The 27,538-nt window shown below is 43.4% G+C and overlaps 1 protein-coding gene across 1 annotated transcript in view; it reads left to right on the top strand.

The window, feature by feature from the left end:
• Window positions 1-26,769, top strand: part of fbxl17 (F-box and leucine-rich repeat protein 17) — a 214,226-nt gene extending 187,457 nt beyond the window's left edge. The window contains exons 10-11 of the mRNA XM_061071280.1: window positions 7,159-7,301; window positions 24,571-26,769. Coding sequence (XP_060927263.1) covers window positions 7,159-7,301; window positions 24,571-24,708 — 281 coding nt within the window. The 3' untranslated portion in view covers window positions 24,709-26,769. The remainder of the gene's footprint in view (window positions 1-7,158; window positions 7,302-24,570) is intronic.
• Window positions 26,770-27,538: the final 769 nt, after the last annotated feature.

Raw genomic sequence — 27,538 nt, 5'->3', positions numbered from 1 at the left:
AGTTAAGTGGCAGCAACATGAAGCTTATTGAGGTCACTTTACACAGTTTTTACACTCCTGAATGATGTATGTGTGCTCGTGCGTCTATCTTTACACGCATGTAAACATGAGAACCATCCGTTCTCATGTCACCAACAGAAACACAAATTATTTTCGTATAATACAAGGAATGACAGGCACAACTGAACATTACATGTACATGCTATAGAGAGAAGGAATGCCCGAAAACTATAAACACCCAACTTTTTCTAACACATCAAGGGACAGCACATGAATTTAAATCTATACTCTCTTTCACACAAAATAAAAATAAAAAACACCCACCAACATCTGGCTTTTAACTTCAGCGTGAAAGAGTAGGCTAAAGTCGGCATTCACTCCCTGGTCAAATGACTCTGAGGCACTCACGGGTATTTATCGCCTTCAGCTCCAATCGGCAGAGATGTAAAGAAGACACCCAGTGGACACACTAAGTTGCGCCCCCTTTCCTTGCCGTGACAACTCTCAGACCACACAAGCATTGTACACACCTATCGCCTGCCCTCTAAAGTTCAACCGGAACCTGTACACCTACACCTTATGTTTATTTAGTTTATGAGCTACACAATGCGCCCAGATGGAGTGAATATAAAGATGGATGATGCGTATCCACTTCCTCCCACTATCCAGAAACCAAGCCAAAATATCCAGGATATGAACTCCACCATCTTGTGGAGCCAGGGTCTATTCAGTGGCAATCAGACGATGGAGCTGATAAACACACCCGACCAATCATGAGTAAGTCTCAGCTGTCAAACGTGTCGTCTCATCCTAATTTTATAGCATCAAATAATTGATTAAAACAAATTTGCTTGAACCACAGTTGGATAAGAACCATGTAAAATTACTGAAACCATCTTTGAGAAAAGCGTTTCTGTGTACTTTTACCATTTTAGTTTAGTTGCAACCTACCTCCAGGTGGTGATTGAGATGCTTTGGCTTCACTTTTGGGAGCTGTCATGTCATCCATCTTTATCTACAGTCCAAATAGAAAGGCAAACTCGTTCAATGGCCATGTGAAAGGAGTCAATCGACTTGTTAGCAAAACTGTCCTGCAGGCTACTGATTTGTGACAAACATCATTCCCAAAAACATCACCAGATAAAGAATGGCAAGACATATTTATAACCCCTAACCCCTGTGTATTTTCCTGTTACATATTCCCTACCTTAAGCTACATGAGCTTTCTTTTCAGTTATTATCCACAAGAGCAGAATTGAACATAACTCTGCCTCTTTCTTGCCAATGCATGTCAGTATTGGAAAGACTTTTGGCTAAATGGCAGTTCTGATATCTGATTAAAAATCATTTCTGTATTTCTCTTGTAACTTCCACAACTTAACAGGAGAAGACTTTAAAGGGGGTTTTCCTTTTGGTTCTGGGCAGACTGCATCACGGCGGAGAGGCCAAGTTTTTAAACGCAACTCAAAGGACGGAGCGAATGTCTTTCACATTAGACATGACAGTTGTGCTCTCTGGAATACATCAGCCTTAATAAGCCCTTTTTCTGTTGTTCCCTGCTGGCTTATTTACACACACGCACACGCCTACACGCTCAGCACACAGGCACACACGACTACATCACAATAAATCTTAACCGTATACCGTCACATCTTTCGTGGGTATTCTGTCTTCATCAGTAGCTAAAATATGGTGTATAGGGTTACTACAGGCAGGCATGAGGACGATTTCAGAGCAATAAGATAGCAGTAATGGCACACCATCATTTAGGAGAATGTAATAAGTGCATATCTAATAACCCTGTAAAAGATGCTTAACCCCTGCATCTCTGAGGTCATGTACAGAGATAGGAAAATAAACGGATTAGAAAGGGCTTCTTCTCACGTTGTGGTCATCCCAGGATTGACCAACTCCTGACCCCGCTGTTTGGAGTATGGTTACCTAAGCCTGGAACCACTCCTCTGTTTGGATCAATCTGCTATTTGTGGTCTTGGATAACAGCTTGTGCCAGATATGAGAAAGTAATAGGTTATGAATCTCTGTCAGGAGATAATGCAGAGGTTAATAGAAGACTTAAGATGGAGGGTTTTCCTCTCACCTTTGCTTGACATTTGTCGCATGTTAACTGAAAACTAGGAGCCGAGCCTTGAAGTGAAATTGTAATTTTCAGGAGCCTCACTGAGAGAACCATGGATCTGGGTTTAACTCAGCGATACGGTCCCTAAAGGCTCTGACCATGACACTCTTCATGTTGATCTGTGGATTGAATTGTTGTTTGGTGATTAATTGGAAAGAAGCCACGTTAGCCCGATTCCCAAAACAATTAAATAAACTGAAAGAAGTCAATTTAAAATGTGATCCAAATCCGTTTCTCTCATGATGGTGTAGTTTTATTCACCAGATAAATATTCAGTAAGCGACAGGTGAAATGTGCCGTTCAAAAAGTGAATGGGGAGCGTACACACACACACACACACACACACACACACACACACACACACACACACACACACACACACACACACACACACACACACACACACACACACACACACACACACACACACACAGAACCACATCCTAAAGCCGTTCTCAGGCAGGGCAGCAGAGTGTATCCTCATTAGCGTCTGTCACAACTCAGTCACAGCTCCTGCTGCCAGAATGGGATTTTCCCCTCTTTTCCTCCTCGGACTCTTCCACCTCCTTTTCACCTCAGCATCTCGTGCATATCTCTCCATCTGTTCCTCTGACAGAAAATCATTATCAGCCAGAAAAGACAATTTCCTGCTCCTATGGTCCCTTCTAAAGTGTTAGTCAAAAGTTTTCTTCTTTCATTCTTTATTATAAAAAGTTTTTGGTTAAGCCAATGCAATATTCTAGTAATGGCTAATTGCTTGAATATGTTTTATGACATTAGTCATCATGAGTCAGTCTCAGCTGTCAATCATGACGTCGCACCCTAATTTGATAGTATCAAATAACGAATTTACTGGAAAATCAGTGTGATAAGAGCAATCTAAAATTACTAAAACCATCTTTGAGGGGAAAAAAAACTGTGTACTCTGACTTTTTTGAGTGGTCCATGTCTTAACCGTTAACAGCTTGGGGGAATTCTAACCTATATTGCAACCTACCACTAGGTGGTGATCAAAATGCTTTGGCTTCACTTTTGGAGGGGCTGTTATGTCATCTTTCTTTATATTATAAATTAGTGTAAGCCAGGATATTCATCCCTAAGCCAATCAGCAAGCGGTTGTGATGTCTACGGCATCATCTCCAAATATCTCAGTTTCTTCCCGACCAGACTACAACGCTGCCCTAGAGCTTTCATACTTAAACGGAGAAGGCAGTATTTCCAAATGTCTCCAGAGTAATATGGATGCCAGGTATGTCTGTAGCAGAGTTGAAGCGTTTTCAAACAAAGACGTTGTAGTATGGATGTAGCCTGAGGCCAACACTACCTGTTTGTAGTAAATTTAATATATGTAAGTACCGCTGGATGAGCTTTAATGTAGCCATGTCTTGAGCAAGTTGCTATTTTCCTTTGCTATAAAAAGATGAGACCTTTGCACACACACTCTGCAGCCAACAGGGGGGGGGGGGGGGGGGATGTCACCTCACAAGAGACAAAAGCAAAGTATCATTACTATGAAGATTGTCTAACAGAGACTTTGCACATTATGTATGTTTGAATGCTAAAATACCATTAGCACTGGGTATTATAATATCAAGATACATCAAGAGAATGGAAGAGCCTTGTTTGAAAACAAATCTGCCAGACATGTTCAAGTCCAAAAAAAGCACATTTTCTTCTTTTCTATTATATCTAGCTCTACTTGTTTAATTTACAGTTACATCACTTAAATTTAATGAAAATCAATTTGAAAGTATTTAGATGATACATATAGATGGTGTAGTTTTCTCCCTTCAAATTTGATTGTTTAATTATCATATAAACAAAACTGTGGTATGATTGCAGTGTTTTAACAGCTCTTTACACATTTCTGTTTGTGCATTTTTATTTGTCTGCCTCACTGCTACCTTATAAAAAAAAGGCATTGAGCTCTTGTTGCTCTCACTGTCTCTTACTCGAGGAACAGGACTGCTCGACTGTAGTAAAGAGGTTTTACTGAAAGGTCCTCTCCTCTGTAAAAGTAGCCAACGATTTCCATTTGACACTGGGAGTTTACAGTCTCCTGATAGACGATCAAAGGGAGCGGCTGAGGAGCAGAGCACACAGAGGGATATTAGACTGTAATGGCGACCAGATGAACTTGTTGATGGAGCTTTAAACAAGTCTAAATAGCCCAACACTTGGCTCCTCCTGACAGGCATTATCTAAAACTCTTCAAGTTTACCAACTTGAGGAGTTTAAGAAAATTATTTTAATTGTTATTCGGGCTTCTCCGTGCAGCTATCTTAAACAGCCATATGTTTTCTTTATAAAGTCTGGGGCTTGTCAGCAGTAATTCACATTAGGAAGGTTCTGGGCTCGGGTGAGTGCAGCGCAGTAATCAGGAAATGCATGGACAAAGTATTCACCCGCACTTCTTATACATTCACTGTGGTAGGCACCTGTCTGCTCCTATCCCCTTGTTTTGTCAGGTTGAAAGTTGGAGGGGGAAGAAACGGGGGGGCCGGGAGTTGCTCAAGGGGAAGTGGTGGCAGTTCTCTTGTTTGGTTCAGTTAACTATCAAGCTCTCCGACTTCATTTGATCTCAGAAACCTCAGTTGCTCAGCAAAGGGGTTTTAACAGCAGCTGTATGTGTGTCTTAACATCAGACGAGAGGACTGAGCTCAGGTAATCAAATTTGGGATCACATGATTGGACTCGACAAGGGGAACAAGATGGGGAGGGGGCGGAGGCATTCACCCACTTGACCTGCCTCTTGCACACACACACCTACACACACCAAACGTCTCCATTTTTAGAATACTTTGCCAGGTCGCAGTTGGTCCAAAGAAAAAAACCCTGTAATGCTACTTCAAGCATCTGGCGGCTGGAGCCTCTTCCCCACGGAGCTGATTTACATGAAACATACTGTAGCTTCAAAGCTGCATTACTGCCTGTTTAGCCATAATGTTCTATTATGTATAGCATCCAAGAGCATGCTGGAGCACAAAAAGAACCACATGTGGAGCACTCCATGTGCCCAAAGCTATATATTACATATGTTACATACAGCACACGAGATCATTTCACTGTGTGTGTGTGTGTGTGTGAGAGAGAGAGAGAGAGAGAGAGAGAGAGAGAGAGAGAGTTTCTACATTACATCGCTCCAGCTGGACAGGAGGAAAGAGGGTTATATCCATGCAGTTATTTCCAAAAAAGCATAAGATTATTCATTTATCCATCTCCTGTGGGAATAAGCTCCGGCTCCAGCGTGTAAGCATAGGCCTGAATACACGTATACATCCGCACACGTTAACAAGTGTGCAGTAACATCAACAGCCTGCTGACTGCATGTTGTACCTCCACTGTTTGTCTGTTAGTTAGCAGCGTTGCACAAAAACTACTGGATAGATTAGCACGACACATGAATGATGGGTCAGGGAAGTATCCGTTTCGGTGCGTATTCGGAGATTGGACATTTCTTGTTAAAAAAAAATAGTTGTATCGATGAATTTGTGCATTCCTGCAGCTCCACCTAATTATGTGGCTCTATTGGATTTAAATGTGGTTACATAGGGGTGTAGGTATTTTTTTTTTCTCTGTATCGTAACAAATAGGGCTATAAACCAGTAGCTACCATGAATGTGTAGCTGAGAACCGTAACGTGTCCTGAGCTCTAAGGTTGTTTGAACTAAAGGGAACTGCGGGGCCTTGACGGAGGAATACCGCCTCTTCTGAGTGCAGTTAGTCGAATACTGTAATACGTTGAGGTATTTTGAAAAGAAAAAGTGAAAAAGAGAAGCTGAAGATATCCAACGTGGAAACAAATTTGTAAAGATTTTTTTTCCCTCCCTTGTCAAAGTGGAGACGTTTGAATCTCAAGCGTGATTGCAAAAAAAGAAAGAAAGAGTGAGTTTGAAGGGAAATGGATTTCCTCGAATGGGAAAACAACATCAGGGCCAGGAAACCATTCAAAGGTTCTGTCAAAGGCTTCCTCCATCTTTACCCTCCGTCTTTCATCTTTCCCTCATCCCTCGCTCCTACTGCTCCCCTCCCACTCTCATTAGTGACGGTTGTGAGAGAGTGGAGAACAAAGCCCCTACCAATCGATCACCGAGCAACACGTCAATTGACTGGTTGGAGCACAGGTCTTCTCCATCTGCAAAACGATTTACAGGTCAAAGATTGATGAGGATGACTGTTGTGTGTGTGTGTGCGTTTGTGTGTTAATACAACAGTGTGTGTCTGTATTTTAGATAAATTATACAAGATTAAGTCTTGTCTTGTTTGTCAGCAACATGTTTTATTTGCACTCCGTTCCAAATTAAATTCAGACAGTCACAAAAGAACTGTGTGTGTGTATGTTTGTTTTTGTGTGTGTGTGTGTGTGTGTGTGTGTGTGTGTGTGTGTGTGTGTGTGTGTGTGTGTGTGTGTGTGTGTGTGTGTGTGTGTGTGTGTGTGTGTGTGTGTGTGTGTGTGTGTGTGTGTGTGTGTGTGTGTGTGTGTGTGTGTGTGCGTAAAACATAGCCGCAGACACTGACAGTTTTGTGGGTATTTTTTATCCTGGCTCTAGATTTCTGTGAAAATGTGGTACATTTCTACAGTGCACACACACACTCATACACACACATACAGTAGAATTAAATCATACACTGGCATGGAGTCACACTTTACCCTGGCACCGTGTCTTTGCCTTTCAGTGCTGTGACTTATGCCAACACACTAATGGATAAATCCTCCAGCAGTCTGAACAAGCCTGGGTATGAAAGTTTGTGTGTTTGTGTGTGTGTGTGTGTGTGTTTCAGCGTGTCACCCCTGTGTGCATGTGTGTACATTTTCAAGGTGTTGTGCAAACATTGGGATTCTGTTTCACAGCTGGCCAGATGACTTGCCCTGGCTTCATCTCGAATTTCTCGGCGTATCTGTGGGAGGACGCCGCCGCCACATTTGCATGAAAAAGGTTGTCAGACTAACACCTTTTCTTGTCTCTCTCCCTCCCTCCTTCCCCACCTCCATCTCTCTATCTTCCCTTCTGTGTCCGCAGCTCTGATAGCCATAGGCCAGTACAGCAGCACCATAGAGACCGTGGATGCCGGCTGGTGTAAGGATATCACCGACCAGGGAGCCACACAGATCGCTCAGAGCAGCAAGTCCCTCCGCTACCTGGGCCTCATGAGATGTGACAAGGTATCAGGGCTCAGCCCATAATGTCTGCCGATGTCTGCCTTCCTGTCAGTATGTTATGTATGTGTGGCGCTCTCTTAGAAGATGCCTCTGGAGAAGCTTTCAGATGAAGTAGATCAGATTTTAAGGGTTTAACTTCAGATGTTTGGGGGAAAACCTGTATTAAAGAGTTTTTGCAAAATTCTAATATAATCAATGATAAGTTCAATTTTTTTTTGCGTTTTAGCATTGCCAGATGGAAATGTACCGCAGAAGGGTCTTGACATTATCGTAGTTTGGGGAAAATCATTGTACATTAACAGTATCTATAAAAAAAACTATATATAAACAATAAATAAATAGTTAATAAGTAAACAACACTTTCATAGAACACGTTTATACAAACAAGTATTCAAGCTCCACTTCTGAATTGCTGCCTGTGTCTCCTACATCCTCTGCCAGTGTGCTGATTCTGATTGGCTGGGAAGATATCATGTGAACAGAAACACATATTCATGTACGTCATCACAAAAAACATGTATATACACAGAGGTTGATCCATATTTCACTATACTGATGATAATAACTCTTAATATTGTCTCTAAATTAAATCATACATTATGAATTTGTGCATTACTGATTGTACAGGATAGGATATGATGATAAAATAATAGTACACACCAATATATATGGATACATACTGTATATAGTCAGATAGACGTGAATTCCTTAGATTTTCCAGGTTACGGCAGCTGAACAATTAAAATCTCTCCAGAGGAGAGCGTGTGAAGCTACTGCCGCCTGTGCCCAGCACATGTTGGTGATGCATGTGGGAGTCAGCTGGTTGGGTGGTAACAGAAGTCAAGGGACATAATGACCCCTCTTAAACACTCTGAGATGCCTCTGGGTCTCAGGGACGATCTTTGTCAAGTCACACTTCAACTCTCATCTGGTCTCTTAAAACCTCCAATCAGTAACCTGATGGAGGCTCACTTAGCCGCACTATCGTGGTGGCAACCCCCCGCCCACCTCTCCAACAGGCACAGTGGGGCTGCTGCAACACAGATGCATCCACTTAGCACGAGATCATTCAGGCTGACATGAGTGGGACGAGGGCACACAGGGAACGGAAAGTGAACAGCTGGCTTAACCTCGAAACTTTAGCTTGTATTGATAGAGTACAGCTTGTACTGTAGCCTTGTACACAACAACGCCATAATCCCAGTGCTGGTGGGCCTCCTATCACAGAAACTATCCGTATGCTTTAATGAGCCTTTAGTTTTTTAAGGTTGAGGCTAAATCTCACATTTGGGTTTTAGGCTGCACAGAATTAAAAGCCCCTGCTGTGCAGTAAAAGCCCAAGTGGAGGTTGGCAGGGGAGAAAAGAAGCAGGAGAGATTCTGACTTATCGTCTCGGCCCTCTAACCAGGTTGGGAACTCATCATTTTTATTTCTTCATTATAAAATCGGAGCTCTCTGTGTGGTTGCAGCCTCAAGGTTGACCCGACGGATTTCTCTGATAAAAACGCCCACCCGGAGATCGTTAACTGTGACACGGACGTCGGTGTATCATATTTATCTATTGATACTGTAATGAAATTAAAACATATGAGGGCCTGACAGTGACCCCCGTATGTAAGGTCCCAGTGATGAAGTGGTGTACTCAATTCACATTATTGCCGAAATGAATGTGTATCTATCATATTTATCTAGGAGTAATAAAGAGTAACTGCATTACACAGCAGGTGATCACTTAGATTCCATTTTCATTTAGTCCCCTCCCGCCTCCACGACTCGCTGACCCAACAATCGATAATACAGCCATGCTAATAAAAATCTCTTCTGGAATGACCCACATCTTTACTGGAATAATAATTTTTCTCAGTTTCTCTCCATCGCAGGCCCCCGCCCTCCCGACAACGAATTCACCCATTCCTCTCCCCTCACTTATCCGGCCATATCTCTCTCTCTTCTACTGGGATATTCACACTCATAATTTAGCCTGGAGGACGGAAAGATAAATAATTATTCTTCCTCTGCTAGAAGGAGGGAATTTAGGGGGGAGACACAGCTAAATAAAGCAGTAATTGGTGCTATTAGAGCGGTAATAGAGTGTGATTTGAGCAGAGAGAGAAGAGTCTGACAGTTTCCCAGCTCAGGTACATTACAAAGTCTGAATCAGAGAATTCATTCACTGCAGGGTTGCCCCCTTCACCTACTCCTCTATCTTCTCTGTTTTGTGTACTACAACTGTGTTTAGCATTGCAAATGAGCCTGGAGTACTGCTGGGGATTGGTCAGGCCTGTGTGGGAGCGAGATCAGCCCACGGCAGCTCATTTCTCTGTTGTTGTTGTTGTCTCTCTTCATGTTCGGCAAGAAAGGGAGTTACAGGCAGGTTTCAGGAGGAGAGAGAGGGATGGGAGTAATCTGAAGATTGCTCAGAGGGAAGCAAATGAACAGAAAGAGGTTGTTATTACTGAGGTCAGAGTGAAAATGAGAGCTGCAGAGCGAGTTAAAGAGGTAAGAAGGTGAATGAAAGAGACAGACCGGGGGAATTGTGGTTATATACAAGTCAGCCGAGGGGCAGCAGTGACCATGGTCTGCCTGCTGTTCCACTCCTCCTCAGAGCTCACTTCTACTCTTCATCCCTCCATCCCGCAGCTCCTCGTGCTCGCCTCCGTGTTTCTGTTTATCCAATTTGAATTTGTTTAGAAATTATTTGGGATAGCAGTTGAATTAAACAGTAAATGGGTGGATTTACTGTGGCTGACGCTCCTCTCCCCGAAACGACATTTCAAGACCCACAGGGCAAACTCCAGTAAATGTGCAGATCATATTTTCTGGACATTCTCTGGACAGAGTTTCTCTTTCACATATGAAGACACCTACGTTGGCCCTTATCCCAAACATTTTCAAATCATGTCGTCTTTCCAAGAGTACATGTTTTTCAGCGTCTTTTACATTTATGGCCCCTGTTTTACATCCTGAGGTATTTGTATTCTTTTAGTTTATGTGTTAGGAATGTCACCAACACGCCCACTGCTGTATTGTCACATGGGCTCACTGGGACTGGGACATTGTACTTGAGGGCTGGCAGGAAAAGTCACAAGCAACTGACTCAGACATTTGCGCTCTCAGATACAGCCTCATGGACAGTCTCAGGAGATGTCCAGAGTTCGGGGCGTGTCTGAAAGCAGCTTTAGAGGCCTTTTTTTAAATCTTTATCAAGGTCACGATTGGCTGTTGCCTGATTTGAACTGGTGACTGTTTCACTTGTTTCAGCTTTTTGGCCTCGCTGCTCCTACACGTCCTCGCTTTGCTTGAGGGAGTCAAGTGCTTTCAAATTCACAAGTCAAAGAAATCTGATCAAATTACACACCACATTTGGAGTGTATTTTCACGGTAATTTCTGTTTTGACCTCTGAAAAATGTCAGGTTTCAATCCTCTTGTATAATATTTTGATCCCAGCATCTCTTAAATGAGTCAAATCTGTATTTAAAAGTACTTTACTGAATTGTTTGCAGTACATTCAATTTGTTCTTGATTTTTTTTTTTTCTGGTTTGCATTTGACATTTCAGCCTCAGGCCATGTCGTATCAGGGTTTATTTGTGTATCACAGCAGTCAAATCCAGAGGCATGTCCAATTCAATCTGAGGGCAAACTAATCTCATCTCTGCACTTAATGCAGTTCTGGGAAAACGGACAAGCCGGGGGATAAGTCTCAATTCCACAAGGTTTGCTCATAATGAAAGTCTTGTGCTAAATTACTTAAGTTTGGGTTTCTCTCTGTCACAGAATGTCTTCTTCATATTGACAAATCAATTTAAACATGTTTTACCCCATACATTTAATTTACAATGAGAAGTACGGTTTTTTTTCTTTTTCTTTCTGCAGCCCAGTGCTAAAAATGACTATTATTTCCTCAGTGTGTCTTCTGTGGTCCTTTCCTGTATTGAATGTTACATTATTTGATGGAAACATGAGGCGAGAGCATGTGGGGATTCCAGGAAGAACGGCTCTGCTGCACAACACGTCCTTAATTAGATTTGAATGGTATTTTCATAGGATTTAAGCTTGATAGATTTGTATCGGTCTAACGCTGTCAGCTCGACCCGTCGCAACCTCAGTTTGTTTAGTTCGGCCTCAGGATCTGATCACTTGAGGAACCATCTTAATATTTATACAACAACCAACTGCAGACCGGCTCAACGTATACTGTAGCTGCGACCTGGAATTATTCAGCTCTGCGTACCAACCCTGAATGTTTGTATAACGGAAATAACTGGTTATATACACCTATGCGGAGCAGTTTGTTCTTCAGAGGGCAGATAGTTCTTCTTCCTGAGAGCGATGTTGACAGTGTTTTGGACGTTACGAATACATTACAAATATACCCAAGTTGATATTTCCCTTACAAGGACGTTGTTGGTTTCTGCTCAGGATGTGTATGTTGCAGGAATTTAGAACAAATAGCTGCAATTGCTTGGACAAACGTTGCAGAGATTAGATGTGACAACTCCACAGTAACAACCTGACCTGTTGAGTTCCTCGTTCCCTCGGTCCTACACATGTTCAGGTAAATTCTACAGTATACAATTGGCTATTTAAAATAAATATAGCTTCAGTTGCCCCTTATTTCTTCCGCTCTCCCTCCCCTCTTTTCTCCCTTCTCTCCCTCTCAAAGCTTCCTCCCACACCAACTGATGTGGAGTTAGGTTTCGGTCCCGTCACTCTCACACAACTCCTGTCTTGTGATAACCTTGACACACGGTGCGGACAAACCCAGTCAGCTCTCTGCCTCGGCGCCGCAGCCTCGCCCGTGTACATTTGTTTGGAGTTGTCAAAACGCTGAGAATTTTAATGTAACAGCTTCCCTGAATGTCACAGGACTTAGACAGTGTAGAATTCATTTAAGAACTGTTAACAGGATCCAGCTGGCTCTCCTCATGTGGAGCAGTGTGAAGGATCGATTTCCTCCGTCACAGTTTATACAAACGTGCTTCCGTACTGTATACATTTTACATTCAGAGAAACCCAAATTGTATGTCCACTGGCATTTGAACAGATATGAAGCAGTTAAGGGCTATTTTTTTCACTTTGTACAAACATAGACGGAGTACACCACAGATCTGTGAGAAATACTTTCTTATTTAAACTCTCTTTCCAGCAGCAGAGCCATATACGGTCTTTACAGGCTGGAATGTGTACGTTTGTGCCACCAACTCTTTTTTCCTTCCTCTCTCGGCTCGTCTGTCTGAGGGATTTTCATTGTGTCTCAGTGTTTATACATGTCCAAATGCAACGTGTCTGTGTGGGTTACAGTGTGTGTTCTCCGAGAGGAATTTATGTTATTTGCTGTTAACACAGCTCATAATGGAGCATTGAAATCAGAACCCCCTCCAGGCTCGGGCAAATGGCGTGCTCCGCCTGCCTGGTATGATTACAGCCCTCTGCCCTTAGGGCCGAGCGACCCTGTTCTGACGAGGGGAAGGAATGCGATTGATCCAGACTCACCCCGAAATAATCAATTCAATTCATTTTGTCCTTTTTCGAACTATAAACACTGTGCCAGTCTTTTGAAGTATTCTCAAAGTATTTTTTGCTCGTCAGTGGCGCATATGTCAGTGAATGTGTCATAGAAAACCCAGCTCCGCGCTAAATTCACTGTGAAATGTTGGGTCCTGCTGCTGGGAGGAATTCAGACGCTTCCACGAACACAATAGAATATTATGTATTAAGATCTTCGCTGTCAAAACTCAGTGCACCGGTGTCAACTCTCATTTTCAAACCAAAGTTGAAAGGTACACTTTGACGCCGTAGTAACAACATTCTGCTCACTGGACTGGGCAGATACACACAGACACACAAATTCACAGAATCCTGACGCTATAACATTTTAAGCTTTTTGGCTAACCACAAAAAAAAGTCCAGTTTCAGGGGCAAGGATCCAGCAGTCAGCGTTATTGATTCGTGCAGAAATACACTGTACTGCCAAGTGTAATACCGGGTAACTCATTGCGCCCTTTATCTTGACAATGTTTTCATATGTCTCCTATATGAGTTAAGTTACTGTTTTCTATAACTTGCCCTCCTGGCCACTTTGTGAAAATTCATGCTCTGCTGATTTACACGTTTGGGGATTTTGATCTTATTCTCCAGAGATGTTGTTTCAGCCTCCACACGTTTACCTCCTTTATTCTCTCATTGGGTTTATTCTTCGTCTGTTCCCTCTTCCTTCTTTGTCTTCCTCCTTCCCGTCCCTCTTTTATACCATCTCCCTCTCCTCGCTCTTCTCCTCTTTAAGCCCACCGTCTTCTATTTTATTTTTTTTCTCAGCTTCTTTTCCACTACTTCATTAGAGAGAAAACAAATGGGCGTTTTAGGTTGTGAAACGGAGAGGGAGGCAAACTCCCGCAGTCAGCACGAAGCCTGACTCGGGAAATAATGACACTGACGGCTAGCGGCCCCTTCAGGGACGACTGGTGGAGAGACTAAGAGTTATCATCGTAATGGAGGAGATGAGGTAGGAAAATAGAAGGTAAAACAAGAGGTGGCCGTGAGGGAGGGAATAAAAAATGATTTAGCGAATGACACAAACCAAGCGAAAATAAAAGTGAAATTAGATCAAATGAAACAAAACAGTCAAACCCGACTATTCCCTTCACAAATGGCGCCAAAAAAAATGTTTTGTGTAAGCAGTTTCGAAGTGTGCTCCCATTACCTGTACTGAGGTGGAGCGCCGTTTGGGGAGCGGGTACGAGCGCCGCGGCACCCCCCGATACAACAACCAGACAGACCTTGTTAAAAGAACAGACATACCAATCAACATGGTCGTTCCACCGGTGCATCCAGCTGCCAGGGACTATACACAGATAGGCACGGCACAGCAATTTGCAGACATAAACAAGGGCCTAATTGTTCAGGGCCTGGAGGTTTGGAGTGAGGAAAACAAAGATGAAGTATGGCGAGTTAGGAGGCATTTTAACTCTCATTTAGGAAATGAGAGTTTGGGAGTTCAGAAAAACTTTATTCGATGAGTGCTGTTATCGTTTTGTTATTGTGAACGGCAGGGATCCTCCGTTTAAAGGCTCTTAAAGTGGAGGGGAATTAAGGGGAGAGATGCCGCGTGTGCACCACAAAGTGAGGGAGGTTTTTCTGCTTCCTATTTTCCAGGGCTTTGACCAAAGCCAGACTTGAATGTTCAAAGTCGAGAAAGTAGTTTGAAAGAGTCATTTGCCATTTGTGATTTTCAGTGTAATCTTGGGAGTCTCATCCCCCCCCGCGCGCAGAAGAGCTGTATTGATTGGCGGTCTTAACTGAAGCGGCCTCCTGATCATCCCTTCATCTTGTTTCGAAAGGGCAGCGGCGAGGGACAGTGAAGGAGAGAGGGCGAAATAAAGTGAGACACCGACAGAGTTCACTGAGTGTCTGAGGGGGAATCTCACAATTGCCCTTGAACGAAAAAAGATACCAGAAAACCCACATGTAATCTGACCTCACCTGGATGGCACACACTCACGCAAGCCGTTTGCAGACATGTATCCAGAGAATTGATTACGGAGTTTACCTCCAGTTTTTCTTCCACACATGCACAATGCAGCGGGGGGGTTCTGCACAGATGCGTTCACAACAGCATCAAATCCTCCACATTATTCAGGCGAGAGGTGGAGCAGCCGGATGCAGCAGGAAGAGGCAGGAAGTGACGTGTTCTCTCTGCTGCGGAGATTGTGTGATTTTTTGACAACACACAGACACCTGTGTCGGCTCTTATCACCACAAACTCCCTTGACATCTTTGTTGACGTTTTCTTCTCTCTGGATTTTGTCGATCGCGGTGAATCCAAGGGGGGGGGTCCCCTGCTGTGCTCTCACATCGACTTCTCCTGGATGTACAGACATTTTTCTTGGAGGCCAGGAGGAGAAACTCTCTCTAGTTTTCCAACCAGGCCCTTAGTAACAACTCTGGATAATGTCTGAATGAGCCCATGAGAGAGTGCAGCAGGCGAGTCACTGCGAATGAGTGGACAAGTTTCTCAACACTTGACAAACGCTGGAAAACTGGAAAAACCCTAAAGAATACAAATATCTCACTGTGAGAAAGAGGAGCCGTTCACATGGAATACTTCACCCAAGGTGTCAACTTGAGAAACGGCGAGAGTGGAGAGCTTGTGGTGATAAGAGCCCGACGCTGGTGTCAATGAGCTGTAAACAAAAACACGATCTCCGAAGTGGAATTTATTCATTACTTCCTCCCTCCTGCAGGCCGTGCCCCCCCCCCCTCACCTGAATGCTCCTGAGTCCCGTGTTGTTGTCACCGCGTCTGAGCGGAGAACCTCCCGCTGCGTTCTTCATGTGTGGCCATACTCCCCGGCAAAAGTCTGGACGCTATATGCAGAGATTCCTGTCTGAAAAAATGGCTGCACACACAAATACCTGTGTTGCCCTCCCTCCACCTAATCCTCTCTTTGTTCCTCACCCCTCTTTTTGTTTCTGCGCCGCTCCCTCCCTCGCCCTCCTCCGAGCAAGGACAGCCAAGGTTGTTTGAATTTGTGGATGCCGCTCACATCTTTTGTTCATTCAATTAGTTCATTCAAGTCCCCCCCCCCCCCCGGTTTGTTTTTCATCCTGCCCCCCTTTTTATCCCTCTCCCCCCCCCCCCCTCATCCAGCGCTGTTTACTCATCACAACGGAGGTCAACATAATCTCATGGAGTCGTGGGCAGACAGGAGTCAGTGGGGTCTGGACACTCAGACTTGCCAATCCTCACTTTGGGGGCAATAACTTTTTTTTTTCCATTTCGCAGACATTGACAGAGACATCAGGTGGTCGGTCGCAAGCCCTTTTTATCCCGGAGCTGCAGATGTCTGACCATGTTGGTGATGAATTAGCTTTTTAACGCTAATGACAATGTTACTCCCCTCGCTGAAAGCTACGTCCGTACAAATTGAATACGTCCAGACGAACTTGGGATTTTTTTTCGGGGGGATCGATTAAGCTTTTGATTGATGTCCAGCTTTATAATAGATTGCCAGTGGATGTAAAAGCTTAAAAAACAGAAGTTATGCTGATTTGCAGCCAGGAAAAGAGTTTCTATGACCTGTGGCTGCTCAGTTAACATTTGACGAAAGGAACATTTTTTAAATTCTGAAAGCAGAGATAAAGATTCATCATGCTGTCAAGATTTGAGCTTGTCCCGATGGCGGCGAACAAAAAGCTGATATGTGTGAACACACCGTTTTTTCGTTGACATTTTAAATATGGAAGAGCTCAACTTTAATTGCGGTGCTCTCACTTGAATATTCAGAATTAACCCGTAATGCAGGATATTCACGCTGCGGTAGGTGGTGTCCACGCATTGTGCTTACTGATGAGATGGGGGGGTGCTGCTTACTGCCTGGCTTGTAACTTCAACCAGTGGCTATGAATTGTCTATCATGGCGTGCTTTGAAAGGACGTGGAGTCGAGTCGTCCTTGTTGTTTATGTATTCTGAAGAACAAGGGAGTCATGCGAGGCAAAGAAATTAAACACAGTAGCTCTGTTGTGATTCTTATTAATACTGCGTGTGTCTGACCCTCCGGTAAGCTGCTCTGGAATGTGTTCCTACGGTTTCTGGAGCTGTGTGTGTGTGTTTGGTCTCGGTGTTACTCATGTTGCGGGGACCTAATCCTGTTTACACAGTCAGGTTATTATTGGGGAGGCGTGCTCCTTATGGGGGCAAAAAAGCAAGTCCACATAAGGTAAATCATTAAATTTAAGGGTAAGGGTTAGGTTAAGATTAGCATTAGGAATTTATTTATGATGGCTAAGGTTAAAGTAAGGGGCAAGGTAATGCGTTATCTAAATGAGTGTCCTCACAACAGTTGTAAGATAAGTGTGTGATCACCCACCTGACCACATTGTGCTTTTTGCCATTTGAAGATCAACAGCCCTGGTTTTCATTGTCCTCTTTACATCCACTTACTCTCTTTGTTTCTTTAATGAGCTTCTGCTGATGCATTATTGATTCTGATGATGTGAATGAAACCAATGCAAATCAATGGACTTCCGCGTACAGAGAGGCCCGGTCTGAAGAGGCCTCTGCAGTCAGACCTGGTCCAGAATACACACAGCGGTTAATTAGACCCAATTCCAAATGCAGTCGACCTCCACCAACCACTTCGCATTTCAGTGTCTGCCTTGCCTCAAAAAACCACATTTCTTTCAGCGAAGCTTGTGGTGAAACGTCTAATCACCCGAAACACCTCATATATATTGACACGGATCCAAGAACCACGGCAACAGAGCGACCGACATCTGACCCGACCCGACTGTACAGACTGTGATTTAGACTCAGAGGGAGAACAGCATGGCCTGCTGAAATAAGTTTTATCTTTATCTTATTTATTCTTGTAACAACTTCACATGTTTTTTTTGTTTCATGTACCTCTATTTGTTTTTTAATATTTTCTAATTGTACTTTATTCTATTTATTTATTTGATATTATTTTTAGTTTAGCACTTTATAAAATCCTTTATAAATAGAAACATAAATTAATATTAGTAATCATTGTTCTTTATACCATCATATTCCTTATTGTATGGGATGCTATGTGTGTGATCATAGTTCCAGTAATAATTCTATAATATGATAATAAATTATAACTTACTGTTTCTTATTTTAAAATTAAAATGAGTCGTACTTGCACCAAATATTCACTTTATTTAGTTTCTTTATATTCCAGATAATTGACTGTCTTTCCAAGCAGTGGTTTCAAGTTATTACAGTATTTCATGCAAACGAAAAACAGACAATTATGAACATGATTGCTACAAGAAAATTAAATCTAACTCTGAGGCTTTTTTTTGTGTGTCACCATACGCATCCCCTCTTAATTAGTTCTGTGTTACTTCTGCCTTAATAAGATGAAGCTGCGACAGTGTTTTACAATGTTTTCTTTTCTGAGATTAACAAATAAATTGTGTTAAGCCTCTCGAGTTATGGAATGTTTTGCTCCAGTCTGCAGAGATAAGAAGCCCGGCGCAGAGAGAGGGATTGGACTGAGCCTCGTACACATTCCTTTAGTTACCTTTGTCACGCGTGATGGAGTGTGGGGTTTACAAACCTGGCCTCCAGAACCTCTCTCTCTCTGACCCTGTTCAGTTGAGCCCCTGTTGCTCTCAGTGTGTGTGTGTGTGTGTGTGCACGCACTGACACCCTGCCGCTGTCTGATATTGTGCAGGGATGAGGTTGTGTGAGCGGGACCAGACCTTAGTTGTCGCAAGCGGTGCCTGACCTGGTTCCTTAAAAGCACATTCAGAGGCATGCTCTGCAGATTTCTGTGAGGGGGGGCGCTCGGCTTTTTGACACAAAATCAAAATGTTTGAGCACAGGCTTTTCCTCGGTAAAGCGCAGTCTATTCCGTAAGCTCCCAAGCCAATGCATCGATAGTTCATTTAGAAATATTGAATCCTCTGGAATAAGTTGGTGGCAGCCTCTTTTCTGTCGCTCTACTTCTAAAATCCTCTTTTCTTTCTTCTCCATCCAGTCCCCCTTCATCTTCTTATCAGACACTGAGAACTATCTTTCAATTGTCCAGTCACTCGTTTAGAAACTTTACAACTGGGGCTTTTCCTCTGAGCAGTTTAAAGAAGGCTATAAATCTGGCTGTTTAAATCCAGGCTTGTTCAGGCTGCCTTTTACTGGGGCCTTGATGCACTGCATTCTTCTGCTGCCTAAATAGGCTTTTTAAACATTTACCCCAAATGTATTTACTGGTTGACTGATACACTCTCTACATGGGAGTAGACAGGGAACGGGGGGTATTTGTCTCTCTTTATGGGCCTGGTACTAGCAATGGATGCCACATGGCCAAAGAAAACGAGAGGAGGAGGAAAGGAAAGAAGAAACACACAGATCTGCGCTGAGGTTAATGAAAACATGGAAGATATAAAAAGGAATAGAACCATTTTTCTTACCACACTTAAAGTCATGTAGAAAGGATCACTGAGCATGTCTTTGTTTCCTGATATTTGCATGCGTGTCTATTATTTTTTAAATTCACCTCTGAAGTGTGAACAGTCAGTGTTTTATCGCCTTTTTCTCAGGGTGGTTGTTGCTACATTCAATCTGGCACTCAGTGGGTTTTGATATATTCTGAAGGAGCGGAGGCCGTATTTTTTCAGTATTCTATTTCCTAAAGTCGTTCCCTCTCTCTTTATTCCATTTCCCTCCCTTGATTGCTGGGAGCACTCAGAGGGTGTTCTCACCACGCCAGTCTAATATGATATGCATCTCCGTGTTTGTGTATCTGATTATCGATTTACGACCCTGTTCTTCTTCCCACTGAGAATGTGAACTGCTGTGGCATTAGTCATCTTTACGACGTGTTTTACTGTGCTTCTTACCGGGGGAAGGCCCTGCATTTGCGGTAAATGTATATTTTACGTGGTGATAGAGTGCATTTGCATCAGAGGATTAGTCTTAAAAAAAGAGGAAAATGAGGCAGCTCACTGTTACAGCCCATAAGAGCTCTCCAGGAGAGAACAGAGGTCAGTTCAGGGACTTTGAGTCACATGTAAAGGCAGAGGAGCAGTTGTCAACAGGCGCTCAGTCACACACACACACACACACACACAGACACACAACCCTATAAACTTTTCATGTTTACTGTACAGCATGTTCAAATAAAAGGTGCTTTTTGCTGAACTGTGTATCAGACATACATCTTTTTTGTTTTCCCTTCATCCGCTCTCGCCCTCTCACAAACCCTGACAACGGCACATTACCCGTCAGCACGCATTACTCCGCACTTAGATCTACAGGACAGCATCTTTGAAGTTAAAATGGGGGAAAATATCATAAGTATAGGCCTTGCTCCAGATCGCTGTGGCTGTGCTCCCAGATGCTTCTCAAAGATTAGAATCATCAGTGGTTAGCGATCTGCTCTATCATAGACTTGGCAGCCGGTTTGTGGGAGGGGCTGTACAGTATGGTCCGGTATGGTACAGTGATCACGACTGTATGGGCTAACAGAAAGGAAAACATTGATGCAGGAGCAATTCCAGTCACCAGAACCTCCAGTGACTTATGATGGCATTTTTAAGCTTATGTTGCTTAGCAACAAAATATTGTTATGCACAGTTTTTGCCCAGTAACAAAATTTCACTCCAGGAAGAAACAGCTGAATCACCGTTTTAAAGTCTGTGGCAGAGCACATGTAACCAGAGGACGCCCGTCTCTGCCAGCAAGTTACCCACAGCGCTCGGTCTGACCTTTGTGTCCAACATCAGCTCGAAGCCGCAAATACCAAGCAGGTGTGGTGATGTCATCACTCCTCATTCGACATACCAGAGCCATGCAAAGGGCACATTGGCGTGTTCTGGAAAGAGGATTGTGGCTGTGAGCTCTGGGAACCGACGAGGAAAGGCTTTCTTTCACAGTGGGCTGTTGTGTTTAGACCTGAGGAGACCTACAGTAACTCTGGTTGTCAGACTGGTGCAGCGGAGGAGAGTTAATGGATGACGTGTGTGTGCCTCTGTCAACAAGATTTTCTGTGCACCAGCAAGAAGTTGTTTCAAAGATGCCAGTAAAGTAAAGAGTAAAGAGATGTTAAACATGGGCACAGCAGCCAACCGCTATTTTCTATGTAAAGATATAGTGGAGTAACGGCGTCCTGACCAGAGAATGAAGTCACATTCCATGTCTGGTTGTGATCCGAGCTTCTCTGTTCTTTGTTTTGGTACGGGCGCACGTTCGTGTTAGTGCACGTGCGTGTGCGAGTGAATGTGAGTCCCTCCCTGTGAAACACAACTGGCCCCATGTTAATAAAGCAAAATGGCTCCGGCTTCAGTCGGCAGTGATTTAAAAATTACACCCGGGTGGACACATCTTTATTATTTTACACTGTCCGTGGGCTACACCTAAAACATCAAGACTGCAAAGACAAACAATGCTAGCTAGCAGTTAGCCGCTCGGCCGGCCCACTGAGAGTCTGATGGGCTCTGGGCTAAAAGAGCCCAGAAATAAAGTTTAACAACATTAATTTATCGACCAAAGACTTCAGGGTCACTTTATTGAGTGTGGATTCCTGACCCGAGCCTGAGGCCTTGTTCGGATATGATATGATGAAATGTTATTTGTTTTTGGGTGGAGTTTGGCCTCGTTGGGCTGGGATATCTACTTGATTTATTTACACTGGATGTGCCTGTGATTGTGCAAAGCATTTGGCTCGGGTCGCATTTTGACGCGGAGGGGCTTACCATTCCCGTGCTCATCCCAGTTGGTGCGAGATAGCTGCAGTGAAGGAGCTACAAGGACTTTCTTTTACTGTATTGTAACTTGAAAATGTTTATGGTGTTGGATTTGATTGAAAGTAGAATTAGTTGTTTGTTTTCTTTTTTGCCTTTTGCCTCTGCTGTAATCATATGTCTGAATTCCAATTATTGCAAAACCATGTTATGTGACAGTAATTACATTGTTGAAGCCTGTTTTAATAGAAACATGAAAACACTGATGTGACGCAGGGTTTGTTTTCGGCTCGGTGTTTCCAACAACAACAGCAGCACAGGTCAGTGCAACAGTTAGTCTTTTAATGATTTCCATCCAAGTGATGCTGCTGCAACTCAAACATTTAGTGCTGCCGCGAGCAGCAATTAGGAAATGATTCAGCATTCTGATTGGGAGCCATTTTGCGTGAGCCGTGTTTGCGCAGCAAGTGGAGCCGCACTAAATGAGCATTAATGAATGTTATGGCCTCCCATCAGTTTGACAGGTCTATTCTTTAGATCGGTTTTAATTGTAATTAAGCCATGATTAACGGGCTGGGGGTGTTTTATTCTCTTTTCAAGAATGTGGCGTAATATGTTCACGAGGCAATCAGGGCTTTGTCATTTTATCTGCTAATGAGGCTCAGTCGTATGTCATAACAAACTCAAGGCTTCTCCGCAGTAACGGCTTTTAGAGGCCGTCGTTAAGCTGCTCTCCTGCTTCCGTCCCCGATAGAGACCACATGCGGCCATCTTTGTAGGCAGACCACTGCTGTTGGTGTGGAAGAAGAGATGTGCGGTTGTATCAGCTTGTCAATATCTCAATTCAAATTTCTAACCCAAAGTTTAACTGTATTTTCTGAACATTTACAGTATTTCTTTATAGATTGATTGAAAATTCATTACAGGACCTGAATAGACCCGTGGCTTAAAACGCTCTTCTTGTAAATCTTTTAGAAAATGGGGCTGAGATTCACAGCATTGCAAGAAAATTGTTCAGTGTTATATTTTCTTTCATGCCTTGTGTTATAAACCTTCCGGATGAAAGTGTTTTATTTCACTATAAAGAACATTACTGCTTCACTTCAGTTTGGTCTTCTCAGGAAAAGAGGAAATAGAACTCCTTGTTTTTTTCTAATCTGACACTTGGAAATCTCATTATTCAATAATAATCATGTGGATTCTTTAAGGCAATATCCTGAAACACTGTTTTATTAATGCATCCGCGAAACGAACCTTTGATCACAGCACTGACGGCAATGCAGGAATTTACTCATTTCCACTTTTACCTCAGGATTTAATGCAGCTTTTAAGTGCTAGTGGTGGAGAATTAGTTCAAATTAAAAAGCCAGGTTCTGTTGTCTTTCTCTTCAGCCCCCGAGAAAGAACTGAAGCACGGAGCTTCTGAGAATTATTCTCAGACATTTTCTCTCAGCGTGTGAGCAGAAAAACAGACTTCAGAAGAAAATAAGAAAGACTTCACCCTGAGATTTTGATTTTAGTTTTTCCCCCTGTCAAGCTTCTGTGTGTTGGCATCACACACTCCAGCTCTCTGGTTCTTCGTTGGCAATCAGAAGTAACGCTAACAGGCTGTTGTTGTCTTTAAGTCCTATTGGATTCACTGGTGCTGTGCAAAGTTTCCATCTTCCTTTCTTCCGTGACCCGAGAAACATCGGTGGTCCATCTGCCCATTTGTTTTCTCGAGTTCTTTACTTGACAGCAAATTGCTGTTTCCCACCTTTTAGAGAAAATTGTGAAAGAAAGAATTTGACAGAAAAACAACAACGATAACGGATCATAACCTGAGCCAGATTCCAAGAACTCCTACCATGCGAGACTTTTCTCCCCCAGAAACCAGAGAGCTCTCAGGGCAGTGAACTCAGGGGAAAGTGTGAACCACTTTGTCACTGCTTTGGCAACAATGGATGACTGTGTGCTCAACATGTGTGTGAGTGTTTATACATCATTTCCCCTGGAAAGTGTCACACTCACGGGTGGGCGGGGGTTGGTTCTGGGTGGGTTGCGGTTAACCCCACTAGGTCTCCAGGGTTAGTCTGCCTCTGCTCTTTGTCAGATCCTCTGACTCTCTCACTCTCGGCTGTCGGTGATGGAGTGTCGGACGGGCACAGACGGGCCGGAGAGACCATTTGCTGCTTGTCTCTCGTGTCCTCTGAGGAACAAGGAGGCCTCATTAGCCCGGTGAGCTCAGATGTCCTCTGGTGCTGAGCCCATCACCATAGTCCAGGTGTGTGTGTGTGTGTGTGTGTGTGTGTGTGTGTGTGTGTGTGTGTGTGTGTGTGTGTGTGTGTGTGTGTGTGTGTGTGTGTGTGTGTGTGTGTGTGTGTGTGTGTGTGTGTGTGTGTGTGTGTGTGTGTGTGTGTGTGTGTGTGTGTGTGCGCGCGCGCGTGCGCGTGCATATGTGCATTCACTGTGGGCTCTTTAGAAATTGCCTTCTCTTCATTTTATTCTAGTACAGTGCCATTTGGACTGGGCACTAATGGTGAAATCTGCATTTCCGATTATCTTAATGAGGCATCATGGAGCAATGCTGAGACACTCGACAGAGTTTAAATTACTCGGTGAAATGAAGTCATTTAAAAATCTGTATTTATTACAGGCAAAGCCGTATTTCTGCGACACTTTAAGTTTTTAAGCCGATTGCCTCTGTTTTATAGATATTTACCCAGGATTCCTTGGAAAATCATTGCAATACTGATATTCCGAAATGAACTGATTTATTTGTGGACTTCAGAGGATACTCATTTGTGAAACTTGTGAAATTGGTGGCAGTGTAACTTCCATGATGTGTGAAACAGGGCAAACAAACAGAGGAAAGCAAAATGTGGCTTTCAAGTCCAAGTACATGAGTCAGTTGATATTTTGGGTGGGTGATTATCATGGTGAAATGTTGCAGTATTTGATTCAACATCTTTCAAAATGTGACTATACCGTGTACACAGTGTTCTAACTGTAGTATCAGTCAGTATCCGATTTGAGACGTGGACATAGTTTTCTCACAGCCTTGTGTGTGTGTGTGTGTTTTGCAGGTGAACGAGGAGACTGTGGAGAGGCTCGTGGTCCAGTACCCTCACATTGTGTTCAGCACGGTGATGCAGGACTGCAAGAGAACCCTGGAAAGAGCTTATCAAATGGGCTGGAGCCCCAACACATCGAACACTTCGTAGCTGCTGTGCTGGATCACACACACACACACACACACGCATAGACACACACAGGCACACACACAGACACAGACACGCACACACACACACAAAGACCCCCACACACACACAGGTCCTTTCTGTGTACAAACACAAAATGCAGCACATAAATGTTTGCTTCTCATCCACTGTTGAAACATGCATGTGAACCTGTAGCTACACACACACACACACACACACACACACACACTCACACACACAACCACCCACAGGTCTGGTCCGTCACCTGTTTCATTTCAGGCAAATCTCCCATTTTAGATATCTCAATCAGATATGGGGCCTCCTCATGTTTTATAATTGAGATGATATGCACCCACCTGTCAGTGTGTATAGTTCTCGTCACCTTTAGGTCAGATAACAACCTTGTGTACTTTCTTTGACTAGAGCCCAGTGCTTATTGGTGCAGACCAGTGCACTAAGTGAGAATTCAACCTCACACATGTTAAGTCCTCCATGACTGTTTAGATGGAGAGGAGGTGAAGAAGCATGAGCGAAGTTTTTTGAACTTGTGAGGTGAAAACAACGTCTCTAAAGTAGTTGACCAGAATTGTTCTGAATGAAAGAAACAAATGGTTTATTACTCCCAGTGGAACCAGTGTTTCAGAACCCAGTCCACTTCCTCCAGACTGACTCTCCTGCTGCACTGAGCTCACACAACACCGAGTAGAGACTCTGAGATCTCGTGGAAACCTCGGAATACTTCAGTCCAGAAGACAAACCCGGGCCTCGGACCTCACTTTACGGAATATGGCGAGATCTCTAATGTTTATTTGGTCCGTTTAGAATTCTTCCTTTCTTTCTTGGATGTTTAGTTCAGTGTTGGAAGCCCCTGTGGACTCGTATTCATTGACATTGTTGCCAAGGCTCCATTTGAAGGACAGAGCTCTTTGCTGTGACTCAATATGCGACTGTTGTGGTACAGGAGGAGGAAAAAAAGATATTCAGACCAGAAGCAGTGAAAACCCTGGTAGTTCACGGCAGGAAAATGGCATTGATTATAATCTAAAAGTGCATGTTTACATTGAGAACCTCAACATATGTATTTTTTCAGCTGGAGATGGAGGCTATATGTGATGTGACGCTGAAATGAACATCCGTGTGACTCGGGATCCGTGCTGCTTTCTTTGCCGTGCGTCGATTTCCTGCTACCGACCGAGTTTCACCTTGAGTCACACGGAGTGAATGAAAGAGATGTTGCCTTTACCCACAGACCCTGAGTCAAATTATCAGAGTCACAACCACCTTGACCGACACGGAGGAGGAAATGTTGCCTTAACTGGTTGGTAATTGCCATCGAATTAGTAACCTGTAATCAACCCGGAATTTACGGGAGAAATGTTTACCTGCTCTGCGTTTATCAGATTCCCCTAAACCCCATTATTTGATCCCATATATACATATATACATATAAATATAAAATCATACTGTGTAGGATATAGTTAGACTAATATTGGTTTTGAGCATATACTTGTAACTTTAGTTATGTAGCATTGCAGTTGATGGTTTTAACTTTCTTAGTGGTGTAGGAAAAACAAGATAAAACAGCTGCCCTGGGCTTCGAACCAGAGCCAATAGAGGCTGGGGGGGGGCAGGGGGGGCAGAGTCCACCATTTTTCATCTATTCTATAGAAAGTCATTAGTGTACAGTTCAAATGCAAATAACCAGGGTATTTTTCTATGGTGTGAACCAGTTCTGGGCTCGGCCTCCACAGTCTGTTACTCAGATACGAACAATAGTTTACTGAGCTTAGGGTTTGATTAGAACTGTAAACTTTCTACAGAATATAGAGACTTCAGACAATTAAAAAAAAAAACGTGTTCATTTCACCCTTGTCAGGATTTGTAGACTTTACCCGACGGAGAGTTTCTCCCTCGGCCTGTTTTTGTTCTGTTTCTGTTCTTTTGTAATCCCCACATGCACTTTTCTTCTCTGCATAGATGTTGACACACTCGATTCCTGATTTGTTAAGGCAACCGTAAATGACTGGATTTACATAAAGATGAATAAAACACTACTACAAGCTTTTTTTCTCTCTCTCTTTTCCTTTTGTATGTGTGGAGCTGAAGCAGGCTTATTATTCACAAGGACGGCAGAAGACTTCTCTGCTTATTTCACATCATCTGTGGATTGCTTCAATATTTCTTCCAGGATCTTTCCAGACTTTCTGTAACAGTAACTACGTTTCAGCACAAACACCATAACGACGCTGGCAGTTGAAATTTGAATCCAACACAGATTATATCCATATTCTCAGGTAAAAATGCAAATAAGGCGCCCGGCACGTTTTCCATCGCACAGCAGCCCCGACACCTCTGTATTGTTAGAAATAAAGATGTTTTCCACCCATTCCCATGCATTGAAAATGTCTTTCTTTCTATTGAGCATCATGACAAAGCAACCAGCCTTTCATTAAGCTGCACATCATCATTAAGGTGACGTCAAGGTCACCACAGTTGTCGCAATCAACGGAGCTTCACACCTGGGACAAAGCGAGGAGACGTCCGCTCGCTGCCAAGTCAAACACGCCGAGGCCTCCACGAGTCTGAGGAGCTGCCACTCGCTGGGTCCTCACTCTCTGACAACATCGTGCCTTTCAAGTGTCTGTTTTACTGTTGGGTGGGTTTGTGTTGTTTCATGTCTGCCGATCAAACACGGCAGATAGCATCAAACAGGACGCAAAGGTTGCCTCTTCTCAGACAGATTCCCATTGTTGTCAACACGTCTTGAATCACAGATAAGATGTGTGTTTTTTCTCTAATCTTAATAAGAGCTAAGGGAGCTCAGATTTTTATC

Source organism: Limanda limanda, chromosome 5, assembly GCF_963576545.1.
Source record: "Limanda limanda chromosome 5, fLimLim1.1, whole genome shotgun sequence".
NCBI classification, from domain to species: domain Eukaryota; kingdom Metazoa; phylum Chordata; class Actinopteri; order Pleuronectiformes; family Pleuronectidae; genus Limanda; species Limanda limanda.
Note: the sequence above shows the minus strand (reverse complement) of the source record. Positions and strands in the feature narration are given on the sequence as shown.